Here is a 20,742-nt window from a genome sequence, read left to right on the forward strand (position 1 = left end):
GCGCTTGAGTTGGGACTTAAATTGTCACTTGAGCTGGGATCCAAGTTGGCGCTTGAGTTTGGACCTGAGTTGGCACTTATTTTGTCACTTGAGTTGGCACTTGTGTTGTCATTTGAGTTGGCACTTGTGTTGTCACTTGAGTTGGGAGTTATGTTTGCGCTTGAGTTGCAACATAAGTTGGCTCTTTAGTTGGCACTTAAGTTAGCTCTTGAGTTGGCAATTACGTTGGCACGAGTTGGAGCTTACGTTGGCACATGAGATGGAGCTTACGCTGGCACTTAAGTTGGCACTTGAGTTGGAGCTTACGTTGGCACTTGAGTTGGAGCTTACGTTCGCACTTGAGTAGGGACCTATGCTGACCCCTGAGTTGTGATTAAGCTGGTGCTTGAGTTGGGACTAAGGTTGGAGCTTGAGTTGAGACATGGGATGGCACTTGAGCAAAGCTGGGAATAGCGCGGCAAGTATTTTAATAGCGATGGTGGTAACGCCATTACTTTTTTTAGCCAGTAGCGGAACTGAGCGCCGCTACTTTTTGGCTGTACTCACGCGTTACCGCGCTGCTCGCTACTCACGCGACGAATACAGGTCCGGAGTCGGTGAGTACATACAGATATGCCGACGGTTTGGTTGTATTTATTAATGACGAAAAATAATACTTTCGTCAATTCCGTCAATTAATGATGTTTGTTCTACATTACATTAGTAATTTATTAACTATATATATTATTTATTAGTAATTGTGCAATAATTAGACAGGAAGTTGCTAGTTAATTATCGATCATTTAAATTAAGTAGGCCTAAAGATAAATAAGGATGTCAGCTAGATGTAGGCAATGCTAACACACACACACACACACACACACACACACACACACACACACACACACACGCACCTCTAACTATCGCCGTCTCTAACTCCCGCTCTCTCCCTCACTCTCTCTTTCAAACTAATTCTTACTCAGTACGTTATTATTTCATAACATTAGGTTACTTTCAGTTTAAAGTAATGGAAAAAAAAAACATTGCTATTATATAAACAGCCTTTAAAAGAAAGCCCCAGTTCATTTTTACTTCGTTTTCGTACATATCTTAAATAGGTATCATTAAAAATATAATACAGCTATATAATATTAATAGTAGGCCACATTTTCTTTGCCTTTTATTTACGTATGTTACTTTCAATAGGGGGGGGGGCCTCAATCGGTAGAGAGGTGGCCTGCAGTCCTACGGGACCCAGGTTCAAATCCCCGCTGGGGCAGGGAACAGTTTAAGGATTTGAATTTCATAAAAAGCAGATTTTACTGATCTACCAGAAGAACCGCCGACATGTAAAAATACCCCCGTTAATACCAATACACCAGCCCTGTATGAGACAGCCCTAGCATGTATTGAATATGGACGGTGGGTGTTAGCGCCGAAGTGGTGACATGTTGAGGTGTGTGGTATGTAGGAGGACTACTGGGCCTTGAGAGCGGGCTGTGAAGCCTATGTCCAGAGTCGGACACATAAAAAAAAAAATAGGTAACAATGTTAAAGAACATTTGTTACATTATACAGTAAATACGTTTTTCCTGTACCTTCGGCTCTAAGCTTCAGTGATACCGATATGTATATGATTTTTTTTTTTTTTGTCAGTATAAGTATAGAGTATACTGACATTACTGGTACACAACATAACCACTCTGACTAATATTATCAAAACAGTATATAGTGTATTGCTATGTCACAAATTTTTGTTAACCTTTCCTTCGTGTACCTTTTTCTTATCCAAAGTAGCGGGAGCGCCGCTACATTTCGTATCAAGTAGCGAAACCAGTAACGCCACTACTTTTTCGAGCTAGGAACGGGAATGGGAGCGCCGCTACTTTTTATTAGTAGCGTTCCCAGCACTGGTGACAACCATATAGCCAAACGATACTCGGTGGATGTGGGCTGAGGCGCTTCAACCGGATAGGACCCCCAGTGGTTTGTATCCGAGGGTTAGCTGGAATTTACTACTCATATACTGCCACTCAGGGAAGAGCGAGGCTGGTCACCCACCTCTTAAATGTCGGGAATGAGTAACTAAGTCCCTGTCCCCTACCCTACTGATGAAAAAAAAAAAAAAAAAATGACGATAAATTATAGTGTTTCTGTTGTAATGCTCATCATCATCATTACTTTTTCTTCTTCTACAACTAGTAGGCTACTGCAACTGCTACTACTATGAAACCAGTGACCAAACCACCACCTAACCTGACCCCATGTGACCTGCCGGGATAGTTCTGGTCACTTAATGAAGACTGAGCATGAAATCTCCCTCGCACATCCGTACCGTACCTGAAAGAAAAAAATCACTTTTTACCAATGAAAAAAAAAAAAAGCATATTTTTTAGAACGCAAATACTTCACTATCTTCAATCATAAAAGCAAAATTCGAAATATATATATATATATATATATATATATATATATATATATATATATAATATATATATATAATATATATATATATATATATATATATATATATATATATATACTGAAACTTAACAGCAAAAAATACTTACAAATTCCACTGAACCAAGAAGTAATACTATTCACTTACCTTAATCACTTACCTTAATTATTTACTAATAAGTCTTACTGTTTTTCATTTAGGAATTACAGGAACTTACTAATTTCACCCATAAACATACGTTTATTAACTTTCATTAACGTTATTATTTGCAGTTATCAAAAGAAAAGGCAATTTATTACCTCTGACACAAAGCCTACATCCATATAATGAAAATAAACGTAGATTTCCTGTAAATTCTTAAACTCCCTCTCTCTCTCTCTCTTACTTTTTTGACCTGACAGCTGTTTTCACCGTCATTAACCCACATGCTCAATGGCAAGAGCAACTTACATCACACCAAAGTTTATTTCTCAGCATCTCGCTTTTATGTACAGTTTTGAAATCACGTCACAAAAGCCTTACACAATTCCAGTTCACTTTTTATTTTCTGTACTAGCAAACAAAACAAGCGAGCGAAACGAGCAAGAACATTACTTTTCAGCCGAAATTTGGTGTGTACTTGTACTTCTTGCTTCGTATTTCCTGGTACTCGTATTTCTTGCTTCATAATGCCTAGTACTCGTGTTTCTTGCCTCATATTTCCTAGTATTCGTATTTCTTATTTCATATTGCCTAGTATTCGTATTTCTTGTTTCATATTTCCTTGGTACTCGTATTTCTTGCTTCCTAGTACTCGTATTTCTTGCTGCATATTTCCTAGTACTCGTATTGCTTGCTTCATATTTCCTTGCCTCAGGAGCATAAACTCTCTCTTCTTCTTAGTTATGGAGCTCATCGTGGCATGTCATAAGGTTTTGAAATTCCGTCCATTGGTATCAGACTGCCCCCCCCCTACTCAAAAAAAAAAAATGTAGCAGAAAAACGTCAAAACCCTAGAGCGCCATTCTATTTTTATTTATTTATTAATTTATTTATTTATTCATAGCTATTAGGCCAATCATGCAACGCTATACTTCTGCAGGTCATGAAAATTGCCTTCCAGTAATAGGTCATCCCCCGCACCCCTCCAAAAAAAGCCCAAAAATGTACAACCCTGATCGCTAGCCTAAAAATGTACAACCCTGATCGCCTGCCTAAAGATGTGCAACGCTGGTCGCCAGCCTAAAAATGTACAACCCTGATCACTACCCTAAAAATGTACAACCCTGATCGCCAGCCTAAAAATGTACAACCCTGATCGCCAGCCTAAAAATGTACAACCCAGATCGTTTGGCCACGTACTGTACCCCACCTACGGCTTCAACTGACGTGTGGTTGGGTCTCAGGGAAGAACAGGGCAAGCTACCCTGACGAAACACCAAGCCTTCGAATTTCCCCCTCGCAACAAATTGGGCTCGATCTCGCGGCCTTGCAATCAGCGGTTCCAGGTGCAACAAATGGCCAATAACTTCATAAGGTTCGTCAAGGCCACAGCAGCTCCGTTACTAGCGTGGGAAAGAAGTATGTGTAACTGTAACGCCACCAGAAATGAAGCTGGATAGAACTATATAAACATGTAGATAAAGAGTGCATGGATCTGTGTGTGTGTGTGTGTGTGTGTGTGTGTGTGTGTGTGTGTGTGTGTGTGTGAGAGAGAGAGAGAGAGAGAATCTAATACTGCGGTTGACCATTATATTTATTTTTTTTTTATACCTTTCAACAGCCTTCGTGAATGACTCGTAACTCGATATCACAAATGCTTTTCTTCTTACAACTGCCTCTCCTGCAACTCTTACCAGCTTAGTCATCCATACAATTTAGCCTAAGAGGTGAAAGATTGTATTAAGATTCTGTTTTCTCATTCTACGTAGGTCTATTTTTGCTTTTTCGCTCCTAAAAATTAATATAAGAGGCGCTGGAGAGGGAAGCCTTCACGTGGTGGCACCGCTAGGACCAGGGTACCGTCAGCAGAGGAAGCTCCCTAACACCTTTTCCTAAGCGATTTATGTGGCTTATTACACCTTACTGTCCTCATTTACGTTATATAAACCCTTCCACTATTGCCATCCTCTGCATAAACAGCGTACAAAAGGATGCTAACCAGCCATACTTCACTACGCTGGCTTAAGACGGGTTGGGAAGGGGCTTGACAAAATAAGGTAAGCCACCTCTCTTACCTGGGCGGGATTCGAACATAGGTCCTTGTAGCTAATGGACCAACTTACTACACTCTAACCACATGCAGTTACGATTTAAAATCTTATTACTGAAACTTATCTATGCTGATGATGCTGGGATGAATAATAAGAGATTTATGTTGTGAGAATAAATTGGTATGAAAGTGACACTCTCTCTCTCTCTCTCTCTCTCTCTCTCTCTCTCTCTCTCTCTCTCTCTCTCTCTCTCTCTCTCTCTCCAAGTGGCAGATGTAGCTCAGACAAGTCGGGTGGGGGGGTGGGGGGGAGGTTGCCATCACCAAAACGCACACATCAGCACCAACCTCACTACAGCCTTTGTTGCAGTTTTCAGTTTCTTTTTTTCTGGCCATCAATATTCACTGCTAAAACATTCACCCCCGCCTCTTAAGTGGCCATATTCAACTCCAGGCCACTTGTAAAATCGCTGCAAGAAGTTTGAGTCGCCACAGAAAATGGAATGTTATAGTTCTGGTCGGTGGACTATGCTAAAAGTGCTACATTACTGCCATTACAGTGGGATTATACGCGTTTTTGCATTTCACCTTCTTTTTCTATTTCGCAAACGCTGTCTTGGTGATAAATATACATGTCATGTATTTTCTTTTTCAGACAAATGTTATTTTTTTTTATTTTTTTTTTTTCAGCTACACTACTCCCAATGATCACAGAACTCTATTGTAATGGAACTTATTAAGGTGCTTTTTTTTAATACTATGTTGCTGCTATAACGATGGCCCAAATAATGCTTAAGTAAATGTGTGTGTGTGTGTGTGTGTGTGTGTGTGTGTGTGTGTGTGTGTGTGTGTGTGTGTGTGTGTGTGTGTGTGTGTGTGTAAGCACATAAGTGAGTAATAAACATGACTCACACACAACCCCAAGCACTTCAGCACCACAATGTCTTTCAGAGAAGTTACTGAGCAGTGAAAAAAATAAAATAAATAAAATAAAATAAAATAAAACTTCTTAGTCACCGCTTCTTCGCCGCAATGTCGCAACACTTTCTCTGAGGCCACAATGAGAGGGATGCTTTTCAGAGTTACCTCGCTTCACGCCTGCCCTTACATGGAGAGATTTGCAAACGTACCCCCTTCATTTTTACTGTGAATTTTATGTGGCAAGAATAAGTAACCGGTTAGATATGGATCCTCTCTCTCTCTCTCTCTCTCTCTCTCTCTCTCTCTCTCTCTCTCTTATCAAGGGTATTATCTGTGAAGCTAGACATTTACCTCCCCTCTCCCCCCACTCCCTCTCCTGTCTTCCCCACACTACCCCCCCCACCCTTTTAACTTCCTCCCCTCCCCTATTTTCTCCCCACACCCACTTTCCCCTCCCCTCTTCCTCTCCCACATCATATTACCCTCTCTCTTTCTCACACCCCCTCCCCTCCTCTTCCCCCCACATCCCCTTCTCTCTCTCTCCCCTTCCCCAACATTTCCCCTCTTCCCCTCACATCCCCTCCTCCCTTCTCTCTCCTCTTCCCCTCACATCCCCTCCTCCCTTCACTCCCCCCTCCCCCACTCTCCCCCTACACATTTCCCTGGGGGTGGTTAGGGGAGGGTGATCACAATGGTGGGTGTGGTGGGGCGCCTTTTGCTGGGAGGGGTGAGAGTGAGGGAGAAAGGGAGGGGTGAGAGTGGGGGAGAGGGAGGGGTGAGAGTGGGGGAGAGAGGGAGGGGTGAGAGTGGGGAAGAGAGGGAGGGGTGAGAGTGGGGAAGAGAGTGAGAGCTGAGAGCTGAAGGTGAGAGTGAGGGAGAGAGTGAGAGTTGAGAGCTGAAGGTGAGAGTGAGAGTGAGGGAGAGAGTGAGAGTTGAGGGCTGAGGGTGAGAGTGAGGGAGAGAGTGAGAGTTGAGAGCTGAAGGTGAGAGTGAGGGAGAGTGAGAGTTGAGAGCTGAAGGTGAGAGTGAGGGAGAGTGAGAGTTAAGAGCTGAAGGTGAGAGTGAGGGAGAGTGAGAGTTGAGAGCAGAAGGTGAGTGAGGCCGAATATAAGGGTGAGGGTGTGAGTTGGAGCTGGAGTGTGAGTACGAGATACTAAAGGAGACAGAATGGGAAATAGAGAGAGTGAGATTACGAGGAAGAGTGAGATTAAGAGTGAGAGTAAGATTAAGAGTGAGAATAGGCATGCAAGTGAGTAAGGATGAGTGAAAGTGGGCGTGAGTGACCGTAGGGCAGAGAGAGAGAGAGAGAGAGAGAGAGAGAGAGAGTGTTACTAGGCGTGTATTGAGGCCACAGCAATATAACTGTACAATTATGTATACGTGTGTGTGTGTGTGTGTGTATGTGTGTGTGTTAGTAGTAGTAGTAGTAGTTCTAGTAGTAGTAGGAGTATAAGTAGTAGTAGTAATAGCAGAAGCAATAGAAGTAGTACAGCAGTAGCTGTATAGTAAGAGTAGTAGTAGCAGCTGAAGTAGTAGTAGTAGAAGAAGCAGTAGCTGTAGTAGTAGTAGTAGTAGAAGCTGATGTATAGTAGTAGTAGTAGTAATAGTAATAGTAGTAGAAGTAGTAACAGTAGTAGTAGCAGTAGTCGTGGTAACTTTATGCATCCGTGGACTTTACCATTTCTTCAGCAACACACATACATCCTACTTTTCAATATACACACCAAAGCAACATTAACAACTCCATATAGTCAAGTGTGAGAGCTCCTTTTACTACTACTAATCCACACTACTGAAGGCTACGTGACCTGCTGGCATTTCACGATGGCAGCGCGTCTAGACAACTTCGACTGGAAATAATGTGTGTTAGATTTGATGTTGTTATGCTCTATAGTGCTTGTTTGCTGTGTTATTTATGCATTTATTCATTTATTTATTCATTTATTTACTGTTTTTCAGCATCATATTCAATACTATTAAATTATAAAAAACTACAACTGCTACTACTATTATTACTGCTGCCACTATCATTATTTTTACTACTACAATTACTACTACAACTACTTCTACTACTACTACAACTACTACTATTACTAATACTACTACTCTATTATTATTATTATTATTATTAATTATCCGGCTCCACCTGATTCCCGTCCTTCGTCTTCATGTGCTTCCACCCACTCACCTTCATCCACCCAATCTCGTCCACCCCGCCCATCCATCCACCCTGTTGCTCCACCTTTTTCTTAGTATCATTATTATTCTGTTTCCATCCACCTCATGATCACAACACCCTTCTAGTCAAGTCTCTCTCTCTCTCTCTCTTTCTCTCTCTCTCTCTCTCAATCCTCTTTATAAATGCAAAAAATTCATTACTTCCAACAACCTTAGCCTCAAATCTGCTAATTTTATTCCCTCTTTAATCTGTATAAAACATTTCCAAACATTATGCAAAGTGATTTAAACATTGTCTTGTAATTATTTTCTCTTCATAAATAACATTCATAGGTTGTGCTCCATTATATTTACAAGACTAAAGTTTAGATGACGAAATAAACACACACACACACACACACACACACACCGCGGCCAAATATCTCTCAGAGCCATGGAGGAAATTATGCCAAAAGTTTACTGGTCTGTATCTCATTGAAAAACATGTCATTTGCCAATAAACTTATAATCAGGTAATAAAAAGGGTGATTGCCAGGGCCTCAATGTATACCGGAACTGGGCAACTTCCGGTATTGTTGTGTCTGTCTTCAGGGTTAAATATTACTCTCTTGAATACGAGGAATATTCATTTTTCTTTTCTTACTTTTTCCTTCCGATATGATTCACTTTCGGAGAGAGAGAGAGAGAGAGAGAGAGAGAGAGAGAGAGAACGCCTAGACAATAATGACTGGCACAGAAGAGAACTTTTTGAACTGGAGACGATTAATATTACAGGGCTTGAGTAACAACAATATTAAACCATAACTACTATATACAAAAATTATTAGGAGAGACTTTACATACACAAAAAATATCCAAATACAGTACATAGGCGTGGGAAAGAAAAAAAGAACCTGTAGCTGGAAATGGAAATATATGCAAGTTGAATCTGTGGAGGCGATTTGTTTGTGGCCACCCCGTACGGGACTGAGGCGTCTGGCAATAGATAGATAGATCGATGTGTCCGTATGTAACAATGATACATTTTGGGAAGATATCATCTGTTTTAAATGGCTTAGGTCCATAATAACTCGAAAAGGCATATATATAAAAACCAGTGTGAAGATTTTTTGTATATAAGGATATGTTCAATTATGAGCGTGGGAAAGAGGGGAGTGTCACCGTCAAGGCTAAATCCTGCATCCACGCAAATATCAAAGGTGTGTGTGTGTGTGTGTGTGTGTGTGTGTGTGTGTGTGTGTGTGTGTGTGTGAAACTGGTTTAACCTTTATATCTCGGGGAACAAGTTATTTAGATTAATATGTGATGATGTGGATGATGACGAGGACGACGATGATGACGGCGGCGACAATAACGATGACGGCGACGACGATGACGATGGAGATGACGATGACGGCGACAATGACAGCGATGACGACGACGACGAAGACGAAGACCATGACAAGAATGCTACAAATACCTTCTTATAATTCCACAGGCCTACTGAAATATCGGATCCAAACCCTTTCCGTGCTATGGGATAGGTTAAGTACACGACGATTTTGTTCTGGGTTAAGTATTATTCTTCTCACCATTACAGGACGATTTTATTCAGCTGAGAGTATCCCTGAGGCAGCATTAAATACGAAATATTTCACTGTTACAACTTTATATCAAATATTTTATCTTCATCCTTTCAATAGTAAGCAGTTATGTAGCAGTCTATCCATCCGTCTGTCTATCAATCTATCAATCAAAGGTGTGCAGTTATCCAGTAGTCTATCCACCTATCTATTTTATGCATCTACCAAAAGCATGCAATTATCCAGCAGTCAATCTATCAATCTATCAAAAACAATGCTAATAAGGAACAATAAAATGGAATATGCAGATTCAACTAGGCACTCCTGTTGATATTCTGGCCTTTTTTCTTTTCTATTTTCTTGAAAAGAAAGGAGAGAAGCGTATCCAGGAAACCCAAATAAAAAGAGATGAAACAAAACACACACACACACACACACACACACATACACACACACACACACACACACACACAAGAGCAGCGTACCCAAGAAATCAAGTTCAAAATAAAGGGTGAAATAAAAACACGCATTTATATTGATTTTGTCTTTATTATACTAATGACTTGGGTGAACACAGAAGCTGCCAGAGAGAAAGACAAGACTCATTATATATAGACACAGGAGAACGACTGGGGGGAGGAATTCAAGGTTGTATGGGGAGCAGAGGGAGGAATTCAAGGCTGTATGGGGAGCAGAGGGAGGAATTCAAGGCTGTATGGGGAGCAGAGGGAGGAATTCAAGGTTGTATGGGGAGTAAGGGGAGGAATTCAAGGCTATATGGGAAATAGGGGGAGGAATTCGAGGCTGTATGGGGAGTAGGGGGGAGGAATTCAAGGCTGTATGGGGAGTACAAAGGTGAAAAAAGAGCAGATTACATTAAGATAAAAAAAAGCAGTTTATTAAAAAGATTAAAAAAAAAAAAGAGCTGTTTATATCAATGTACAGAGAAAGAGAGTAGTTTATAATAAAATGATAAAAAAAGGGCAATTTATATCAGGGGGGGGAAAAAAAAGCAGTTTATATCAATGTACAGAGAAAAAGAGCAGTTTATAATAAGAAGATAAAAAAAGAGCGGTTTATATCCATGTACAAAAGAGAAAAAAATATAAAAAGCAGTTTATGTCAATGTACAGAGAGAAAAAAAGAGCGGTTTATATGAATGTACAGAGAGAGAGCGAGAAAAAAAGAGCAGTTTATATCAATGTACAGAGAGAGAAAAAAGGAGAGAGAGCAGTTTATTGCAATGTACATCACTTTTTCTTTAACGCATAAATACAAAAATTTACAATATCAGCTTCAACCAGCCATATGAGGGAGGGAGGCTTGTAGTGGCGCCTTCTGACCTCCTGGGGGTGGCTGGGGGGTAAGGGGGTACTGTGGGTGTGGGTGTGGGCGGATTTTGTTAGAAGGGTAGAAAGTGGGGTTAGGAATTTGGGAGCTCAACAGGGCTGACTTGTAGGTAGGAAGGTGTATATATGAGGAATGGTGTGTGTGTGTGTGTGTGTGTGTGTGTGTGTGTGTGTAGAGATGGCCTTATTTATCCCTGGCGTGAAAGTCCAGAGCGTCCCTGTCCAGCGATGACGCGTGCCTCGCCAGCGTCGTCAAAGACCACCGTATTGCCGTCGTAGTCGTAGTCGTATTGGTCCACGTAGTCCGGCGCGTTGGGGTCGCACGCGATGCCGGTCTCGTAGGGGAAGGACAGCTGCTCTCCGGTCTCGGGGTCCACGTAGCCGTACACGCCGCGAACCACGCAGTCATGGCCCCGGGTCTCGTTCTTGAAAGAGCCGTCGTCGTTGATGTATCCCCAGGAGAAAGTGCCGTCGGCGTTGTGGTGGGACCAGGAGCGCAGGATCTTCACATCAGGTTCCTTACGGCCGCGGGGACTGTCCTGAAGGGCGAAGTCGCTGTCTACGGCCGTCAGTGTGTGTGCAGGGCGGCGGGGTGGGGGGGGTGCGGGACGTCGGGGGGCGGGGGCGGGTGCCGGTGCGGGCGCGGCTGTCTGGAAGCCTGGGGGTGGGGCCCTGAAAGTTGGGGGGTCGATGGGAGGTGGGGCGGGGCGGGGCTGAGCTGCGGGGCGGGGTGGTATGGAGGACAGTGGGTTGGGCAGCAGGCTGATCTCAGACTCCAGGGGGCGGGGAGGTGGGGGACGGGGGCGGGGTCGCACTACCCTGATGGGGCCACCCTGGGCAGGTGCGAGGGAGGCGCTGCCAAAGACGGGGCGGGGCGGGAGGGGACCCTGGGCGGGGCGGGGCCTTAGCCGGCGGGCGGCGTCCTGGGACAGCACCACGCCAACCACCACGGCGAGCACCAGCTGTGGAAGGCACACCAAGTCAGTGGAAACGGCCTTCATTAACCGTGCATGGGGCAATACACACACACACACACACACACACACACTCCTGGCCTATAACATTATCATAACAACATAGGTGACAGCTTAAGATTAATTCGAGTGAGGGTAGTGAGGCAGACAGGTGTGTAGTTGATGGCGGTGTGGGTGTGTTGATGTAGCTTCTTACCAGCAGTGCGTACGCCCCGACCAGAAGCACAGCCTGCAGCCCCACCAGCCCCTTCCGCCGCCGCCGCCGCCTGCCTCGCCCCTCAGGCACTGGCGGCACCTTGGTCTTGGCGGCGGGGGGCAGGGAGTCCATCACCAGGGCGGGGCGGGGGTCGAGGGGCACCTGGGGCGGAGTGATGGAGCGGGACGAGGGCAGGGAGCGGGGCGGAGTGAGGGAGCGAGGCGGGGTGAGGGAGTGGGTGGAGTGGGTCGAGTGAAGGGAGCGGTGTGGGGAGGGGGGCTGTGGTGGGGGTGGGGGCGGGGGTGGTGGGGGCACGGGAATGGTTGGACTGCCCCGCGGCGATCCACCCCTATCACCCCCGGAGCCTCGCGTACCCCGGTACAGGAAGGACACATTCTTGGGGGGGGGATTGAGGTGGGACCGGAGGGGGTGGGTGCGTTTCAAGTCCCTGGCGGGGATGGGGGCGTGAATGTGACAGTGGTGGCAGGTGGTGTCCGGCTGGGGCATGGCGGGGGTGGGGGCAGGGGCAGGAGGGCGAGGTTTTGGAAGAGGGGGGAGACCTCACTACTTCCCCCACACCACCTTCCATCCCCTCCTCATGATTTCTGAGTCTCCTTCTCTCCTTCACTCAGACATTTTCACCTCTTCCTCCCTCCCCTCCTCCCTCTTCTCTCACTCCCTCTTCGTTCTTCCACACTCCTTGGAATATCCTCTCTCTCTCTCCTCTTCCTTCCACGTATCTTGTAGCTTATTATTTTCCCTTTCCTCTTTCTTCTTCTTTCAATGTACCGTAGTGTCTACTCTTCTTTATAAACTTCTTTCTTCCACGCTTCCTACAGCTCTTCTCTCTGTTCTTACTTGCTCTCTCTTCTACGTTCCTCCAAGTCTTCTCTTTCTCACACCCTGTCTCTATCTACACATAACACTTTCCACTTTCTTTCCGACTCTTAACCTGACTTTCACTGCTTTTTTTTTTAAATATTTTTTTCCTGTAATCCCAGTCACTTTTCATTATGGGGAGACGAAGAATTATTAATCACTACCATCAAACCCGCACCCCATCTAAGCACAAGTAATTACTGTATTTAATGGGTAGCCTAATTTACGATCATTAAATATACAGAAAGAAAAAATATAAAAAAAAGGTCGAAGTTCTTTTTCAGTGTTTTTTTTTTTTTTTCTTTCTTTTTTTTTCAGGATATTGAAAAGAATAGAGGAAAATTTACGAGATTTCTTTAGTCGCTTCACTACATTAAGTTTGTAATCTCTCTCTCAAAACACGACTAGTCACACCACTAACCATTACTGTCTCTTCAATTTTGCCTCCAGTTTTGCAAAAAGAAAAAGTCTTCACCACTGGCATCACGTTCATTTCCCTTTCTAAATCACACACACACACACACACACACACACACACACACACACGTTTCAGCTATGCAATATCATTTCCTAACTATGTCTTCAGGTAGCTTTCACTTGTCACATCAATCAAAAAAAAAAGAGAGAGAGAGAGAGACGTACCCACACAATAAAATTCATCTTCCGTTTCTCTCTCGGTCCTCTCCTTCCTCCTCTTCTCAATAATTAAATAAATAAATAAATAAATAACAAGGTGGTGGTCACAGTGCTTCCCCGTCTCAAATCTTCACCCCTTCACCACGAGGACGCCTGTTATCAATCCTATCTTTTACTCCTGTTATCTCCAGACGCTTCTTATCAGCTCTTGAAGAAACATACTGAACTGGAGAGGAAAGATGGACTCTCTTATCCTACCTTCTTACTTTGATTACCGTATATCATCATCATCATCATCATCATCATCACCCTGACTTTTTTTCCCATGAAAAGATGAAGAGTATATATTCATTAGCACCTCACACGGACACAGCCAATTCTAGTACACACACACACACACACACACACACACACACACACACACACACACACACACACACACACACACATACACACACACACATACAAAATCTAAAAAAAACAAACTGCCAACACAACATTCAATCTTCCTCCTGTCTCAAAATTATATAAATCATAAAAAAAAGCAATTTATATAAGTCCCAGAAAAAGTGGCCATATTAAACATACCCTGACTCCACGACCGATTCACTAGTTTTTGCAGAAATGTCGAAAATAAAAGAAATGCAAAATATACGACAAGATTCTTCCTGGTACTAGTAAGCAGGAACCACTTTCACAGGCGGAGAGGATGACCGAGAACGAAGAGGTTAAAGGAGAAACTGTACAGGTCAACTCCGATGGGGAAGCGTGGGAAGTGTGGAGTAAAGACAGGGAGGGAGGTGAATGGATAAAGGAGAGAGAGAGAGAGAGAGAGAGAGAATAAAAGATAAATTAACAAACAGACGGATATAGATACAGAAGAGACATAAACACTGATAAAAAGGTACAGATGAACAGAGAAGATAAAGGATAAATCAACACAACAGACAGACATATAGATAAGACAGAGAATGATAAACCTGTACAGATAAAGTTGGAGAAAACAGGGTTGTAGAGAGAAATAGTTGTACAGACACAGACAGAGAGGTGGACAGAGACAGATAACAGACGCAGATATAATTGAATACAGACATAGATAGATAATCAGACAACAGATAAAGATAGACATAGATAAAAATACATAGACAGAGAGAAACTGACAGACTAATACAGAGAGATAAAAACAGATAAAGAGACAAACAGACAGAGACAAGACATAAAGAGATAAAAATGGAAAGAGACAAACACACAGACAGACAAATATAGATAAAGAGACAAACGGATAGAGACAAACAGATAAAGGCACACAGATAAAAAACAGATAAAGAGACAAGCAGATAGAGAAAGACGGAGTAAAAAAAAAAAAAAAAGATATATGGACAAATACAGACAGCTTTCCCAAACAACTTTCCAACCATACATTTTTCCAACAAGCGTTCGTCCCCACACTAACCAGTTCCTCTTGGGGTTTCATTTAATCTTTTCCCTACAGATGGGCTTTTTATTCCTTGCTACCCTCAGACAATGTTGAAAGAAGTAAAGAAATAAAGACTATGAATAAAGAAATAAAACGAAATAAAGCACTTCACTACCAACTATCCCAATACAATACATGTACTTTGGAGCTAGCAAGCAAAAAAACAAAAAAACAAACAAACAAGTCCCTGGTCTGTACGTCAACCTCTTCAGTGCGAGGACGTCTTCTTGGCCTGTATTCTCCTCGGATAAGGAAGCTCCCTAACACCTTTTTCTAAGCGATTTATTATTGTTTATTACACCTTACCGTCCTATTCTGTGTTACATCAATCCTTCCATTACTGCCATACTCAGCATAAATAACGTGTAAAAATACTGTTAACCACCCACATCCAAAACTAAATCACTAGGGAAATGGCGTTAGGGAGCTTCCTTGACTGACGAAAATACGATCCTTATTTTACTATGGCTTATCATTTGTTTTTCTTTAAAGTGGCCTAGATTTTTTTTTCCTCTTGCATCTTATTTCACGCCGCTCAATGGTAGAAAAAGACAATACCTAACTATGGCTTTACATTCTTTTCACAGCACTTCTTCGTGACTAGCGGCGGATTCTAGTGATACTCTATTGCTAGAACTCAGTAGTCAGTGTAAAGAGATGGCAGCTTTAGGCCAGGCTAGTGTAAAATGGGTATAGTGTAGTGAAGTACTAGTGAGGGAGTTATAGCGTCCATCAAACGTGGTCACTATGAAGACAGTTTCCGTGTTTCATTCCGGTCTCTCTCTCTCTCTCTCTCTCTCTCTCTCTCTCTCTCTGTTTAATCCCGTGATGATGGGAAAAAAAGATAACAAAAGCGATACACGTTTTATGAGTCATCCTAAACTTTAAAAAAAAAGGAACAGAAAAAAAGAATACAAAAAATTGAAGGCAATGTGATACACGTTTTAAAAGTCATGCAGAAAAAAGGAAAGAAAAAAGAAAGAAAAATTGTGACAGATGACTGAGGTGTGAGAAAGAGCATTGTTCAGGGGCGCCTCCAAGAACCACACACATTTAATAAGAAAAGAATGTCAAAGAATGATAATGGAGAAAATGGCGTGTGGTTTGTCGTGGTGTGGGTGTTGTTGCAAGTAATGACGGAGCTGAGTGGGTTAGACGAGTAGGTAGGATGATGTGGAGAGAGGAGAGAGGGAGGGGAGGGGAGGGGAGACGGGAGGTGAAGAGGAGAGGAGAGGAGACGAGAAGATACAAGAAAAGAGGAGAGGTGAGGAGACAAGACAAAAAAGAAGAACAGAGAAGAGAAGAGGGGAAGTTGGAGAGGAGACAGAAAGATAAGAAAAGAGAAAATGGTAGGAGAAGGGAAGGGAAGAAGAAAGAAGGAAGAAGACAAGAGGAGAGGAGAGGAGGAGGCACTAATATTTATCTATTACTTTTCTTTCTAACTTACTACTACTACGGTAATTATATTTTCTTGATATATACTGTACTTCTGTTACTTTCATATCAACTATCTGCAGATAATTTCCATGCGTTTTTCGTAATATAAAAATCTAGTCTCTCTCTCTCTCTCTCTCTCTCTCTCTCTCCACACACACACACACACACACACACACACACACACACACACACACACACACACACAGATGGGCGTCACAAAAACAAACCTATATGAGAAATATTACATCTTGAAAAATGCATCAGAAAAAGATCATCATCATCATCATCATCACCATCATAATCATCCCCATCATCATCATCATCAGTAACAAGGTAACTATGATAATAAAATAATAAAACCGGTTAGGAAAAAAAAAGTACCGGTAACTCAACTTCACGAAACACACGTCTGGGTACAAACTCACTGGAAAAGGAATGAAGATGTGAGAAAGGGACAGGTTTTTAATGAGAGAGAGAGAGAGAGAGAGAGAGAGAGACAGAGAGAGAGTTGTGCCGGACGACTGAGGTGTGATAAAGAGCATTGTTCAGGGGCGCCTCCAAAAACCACACACATTTAATAAGAAAAGAATGTCAAAGAATGATAATGGAGAAAATGGCGTGTGGTTTGTCGTGGTGTGGGTGTTGTTGCAAGTAATGATGGAACTGAGTAGGTTAGGCAAGTAGGCAGGATGATGTGGAGAGAGGAGAGGAGGGGAGAGGAGAGGAGAGGAGCAGATAGGGGGGAGGGGAGGGGAGGGGAGGGGAGGGAAGGAGAGGAGAGGAGAGGAGAGGAGAGGAGGGGAGAGGTGAGGAAAGGAACGGAAAGGTGAGAAGATCAAAAAAAAAAAAAGAAAGAAAGAAAAAGAAGAATACAGAAAAAGAAAAAAGATGGGAAAGGATGAGAAGAGGAGGAAGACGATGAATGGAATGGAGGAGTGAGAAAGAATATGATAAAATAATAGAAGAAACGATATAAAAAAGGAACAGATACAAGAGAATAAAACTGAAGAACACGACACGAGAGAGAGAGAGAGAGAGAGAGAGAGAGAGAGAGAGAGAGAGAATCCAATATCGTACTGCACCATCGACCTCACGAATCTTACTAATTTTCGGACACATGTTTTTTTCTCTATTATTAATATTTTTTTGGTCTTTTTTATCTATTTCATTTCTATTTTTACTATAGTTTTTTTATATATACTGTACTTCTATTCCTTTCATATCAGCTATCTGCAATAATTTTCCTTGTGTTTTTCATAACCATCTAAAATTCTATCCCCCCCCTCTCTCTCTCTCTCTCTCTCTCTCTCCACAGATGGGCGTCACATCAATAAGCAAATATATATGTGAAACATTAAATCTTGAAAAATGCATCAGAAAAAAAACATCACCATCATCATCATCATCATCACCATCATCACCATCATCATCATCATCACCACCATTATCATCACCACCACCACCATCATCATCATTATCATCATCATCATTATCATCATCATCATCAGTAGTAGCAGCAGCAACTACAAAAACAGCAAGGATTATAAAACCGGATATTAAAAAAACTTACTAAACTTCATGAAACAAGTCTGGGTACAAACGCATTTGAAAAGGATTGAGGATGCGAGAAAGGGACAGGTTTTTTAATGAGAGAGAGAGAGAGAGAGAATAATTATAAACCGAAGAACGGAGAGAACAGGTTTTAAGAGACTTGTAGAAGTAGAGAAATGTGCAATTTACCAGTACCTGTATTGTTAAAATGATGATGATGATGATAAGGAGGAGGAGGAGGAGGAAGAGGAGATGATGATGATGATGATGATGATGATGATGATGATGATGATGATGATGATGAGGAGGAGGAGGAGGAGGAAGGAGGAAACGAATTAAAAAAAAAATAACGAGAGAGAGAGAGAGAGAGAGAGAGAGAGGGGAGGGGGCAACTGAATCCAAGTTATTACATATTTTTGTACTGAGAATTTCGCAAAACAACTCGACTGGTATTGTGGAGTGTGTGTGTGTGTGTGTGTGTGTGTGTGTGTGTGTGTGTGTGTGTGTGTGTGTGTGTGTGTGTGTGTGTGTGTGTTTAATTGTGCATACGTGTGACAGTCGCGTGTGCGTATACGTACAGGTGTGTGTGTGTGTGTGTGTGTGTGTGTGTGTGTGTGTGTGTGTGTGTGTGTGTGTGTGTGTGTGTGTGTGTGTGTGTGTGTGTGTGTCTGTGGGATCATGTATGTGTGCGTGCGCTTATGCAGGTGTCTGAAGTGAAGAACGTGCGCTATTGTGTCTGTGTGTGTGTGTGTGTGTGTGTGTGTGTGTGTGTGTGTGTGTGTGTGTGTGTGTGTGTGTGTGTGTGTGTGTGTGTAGGAGTCTGTATCAATGTGTTATTTTGTGTGTGTGTGTGTGTGTGTGTGTGTGTGTGTGTGTGTGTGTGCTAAGTATACACAGAACACACACGTATACTGACGCTGCACAAAGTCCGAAACTGAACATTATTATTAAGTCTGAATATACCTTCACACACACACACACACACACACACACACACACCGCCCCACCTTGAATCTCAGCTCTGCACACACATTTTTTTCCCCATCCTCCTCTGTCCACTCCAAAGCGAGCCCGTTCCCTGACATTTCACCTACAAGCAGAACGCAAGGTTAACCACGACTAAATGCCCACAATGAATTATTCTACTTAAATTATAGGTGGTATTACGATGGTACTGGGGTGGTATTAGGCTGGTATTGAGGTGGTATTAGGGTGGCACTGCGGTGGTATGGGAGTGGTGCTGAGATGGTATTAGAGTGGTATTGGGGTGGTACTGGGGTGGTATTAGGCTGGTATTGGAGTGGTACTGGGGTGGTATTTGGGTGGTATCGGGGTGGTATTTGGGTGGTATCGGGGTGGTATTTGGGTGGTATCGGGGTGGTATTAACGGGGGTACTTCAACCACAAATGACTAACGGTATGCAAGGTTGGTATGCCTATTTCTCAAGAACCTGCTGAGTTACTTTTGAGATTACTGATAATTACCTCTGGATTACCTGGTTACCTGCCTAATTATGTACCTGTTTATTTATCTATTGAGCCATGTCCATCGATACATCTATTTCTCAAGGCTGTATGAAGTTGTTAGGTTAGAGGAATGATTATTAGTTTGGATTCTTAGTCATGATAACATTCTAACTGTTCATCTATCCATCTATCTATTTAATACTTATCTACTCATGTCTATCTATCTATCCATCTATCTACAATTATCGAGGTTGTAAGAAGTGAGGTTAGCTTCGGGAGTTGATATCTGGCTGTCCTACCTACCCATCTATCTATCTATCTATCTATCTACCTATCTATCTATCAATCTCTCTATCTACCTGTTTGTCCATATCTATCTTGGGGATGAAGGTGTTGGGCTGGTTTGAAAAGTGATAAGTTTCTGTTTCTCCGTCTATCTGCCAGCTATCTACCTATCTATCTACCTATCTATCTTTCATTTAGCATTATACCATATATGTTTGGAAAGTGATGAATTATTTCTAGATTACTACAGCTTAAACTTACAAAATTAAGACTCACGTGGATAATAAAACTGTACCAACCTACCTACCCACCTACTTATCTACCTACCTACCTACTTACATGCCTACCTACCTACCTACCAACCCATCTAAGCATTTATTCATCACCTACTGGCTGAATAATAAAAATGTACCAACCTACCTACCCACCTACTTACTTACTTACCTACCTACCTGTCTACCAACCCATGTACAGTATCTACCTATTTATTCATTACCTACACTAGACTAACCATGAATAGCTCACATTATAAGTCACATAATAATCAAAGTAAAAAAACAATAATTTAAAAAAATATATATAATTCTGTTCAGCTCTATAAAAATCACTTCATATTTATTACAGTTATAATTCATATTTTTACACCTTTTTTTCTCTCTCTCACAAACTCATAATCAAAAACAGCATCGTAACAGGCCATTATTAAAATTGACGAGGCTATGAATTTTAAAATATATAATACCAGTCCATTATCAAGTTAAAACTCTTGGAAAAAAATGGAAGATCATGGAAATTTCACAAGGCTGGACTGTCTCACTATTGCTATTGCCTTGAGTAACTGGTACCAATGATTTCCGCATCTTTTTAGTGGTGAATTTAAAGTTAATGTGGAATGTCCGATAGCTGGAAATATCAGGTGAAATTATTGAGGAGGAGGAGGAGAAGGAGGAGGAGGAGGAGGAGGAAGACGAGCGGGGAAAAAGCAAGAGAAGAATTTGAAAACTGAAGAGGAAAAGGAGATGAGGAACAAAAAGAGTAGGAGGTAGAAGAATGTCAATGAGAAAAATAAAAAGGTGAGAGAGAAAAAAAAAATGAAGCTGTATTTAACTAAGCTGGGGGGTGAGCAGCGAAATGGCAGGGGACAGGGGGACATGAAGGCAATTTGTCTGTGGCCACCCCCTTACGGGATTAAGGCGTCT

General features: G+C 42.2%; 1 protein-coding gene across 1 annotated transcript; it reads right to left on the reverse strand.

Moving 5' to 3' along the window:
• Positions 1-10,829: 10,829 nt before the first annotated feature.
• Positions 10,830-12,318, reverse strand: LOC145398324 (uncharacterized). The gene is made up of 3 exons (XM_080271246.1): positions 12,114-12,318; positions 11,812-11,984; positions 10,830-11,603 (listed from the first exon to the last, which is right to left on the reverse strand). The coding sequence occupies exons 1-3, from the start codon at positions 12,316-12,318 to the stop codon at positions 10,830-10,832; spliced, it is 1,152 nt and encodes a 383-aa protein (XP_080127372.1).
• Between the last annotated feature and the right edge of the window lie 8,424 nt (positions 12,319-20,742).

The sequence above is a fragment of the Coenobita brevimanus genome, chromosome 1 (genome assembly GCF_032717465.1).
Source record: "Coenobita brevimanus isolate Jiangsu-jjx chromosome 1, ASM3271746v2, whole genome shotgun sequence".
In the NCBI taxonomy this organism is placed as follows: Eukaryota; Metazoa; Arthropoda; class Malacostraca; order Decapoda; family Coenobitidae; genus Coenobita; species Coenobita brevimanus.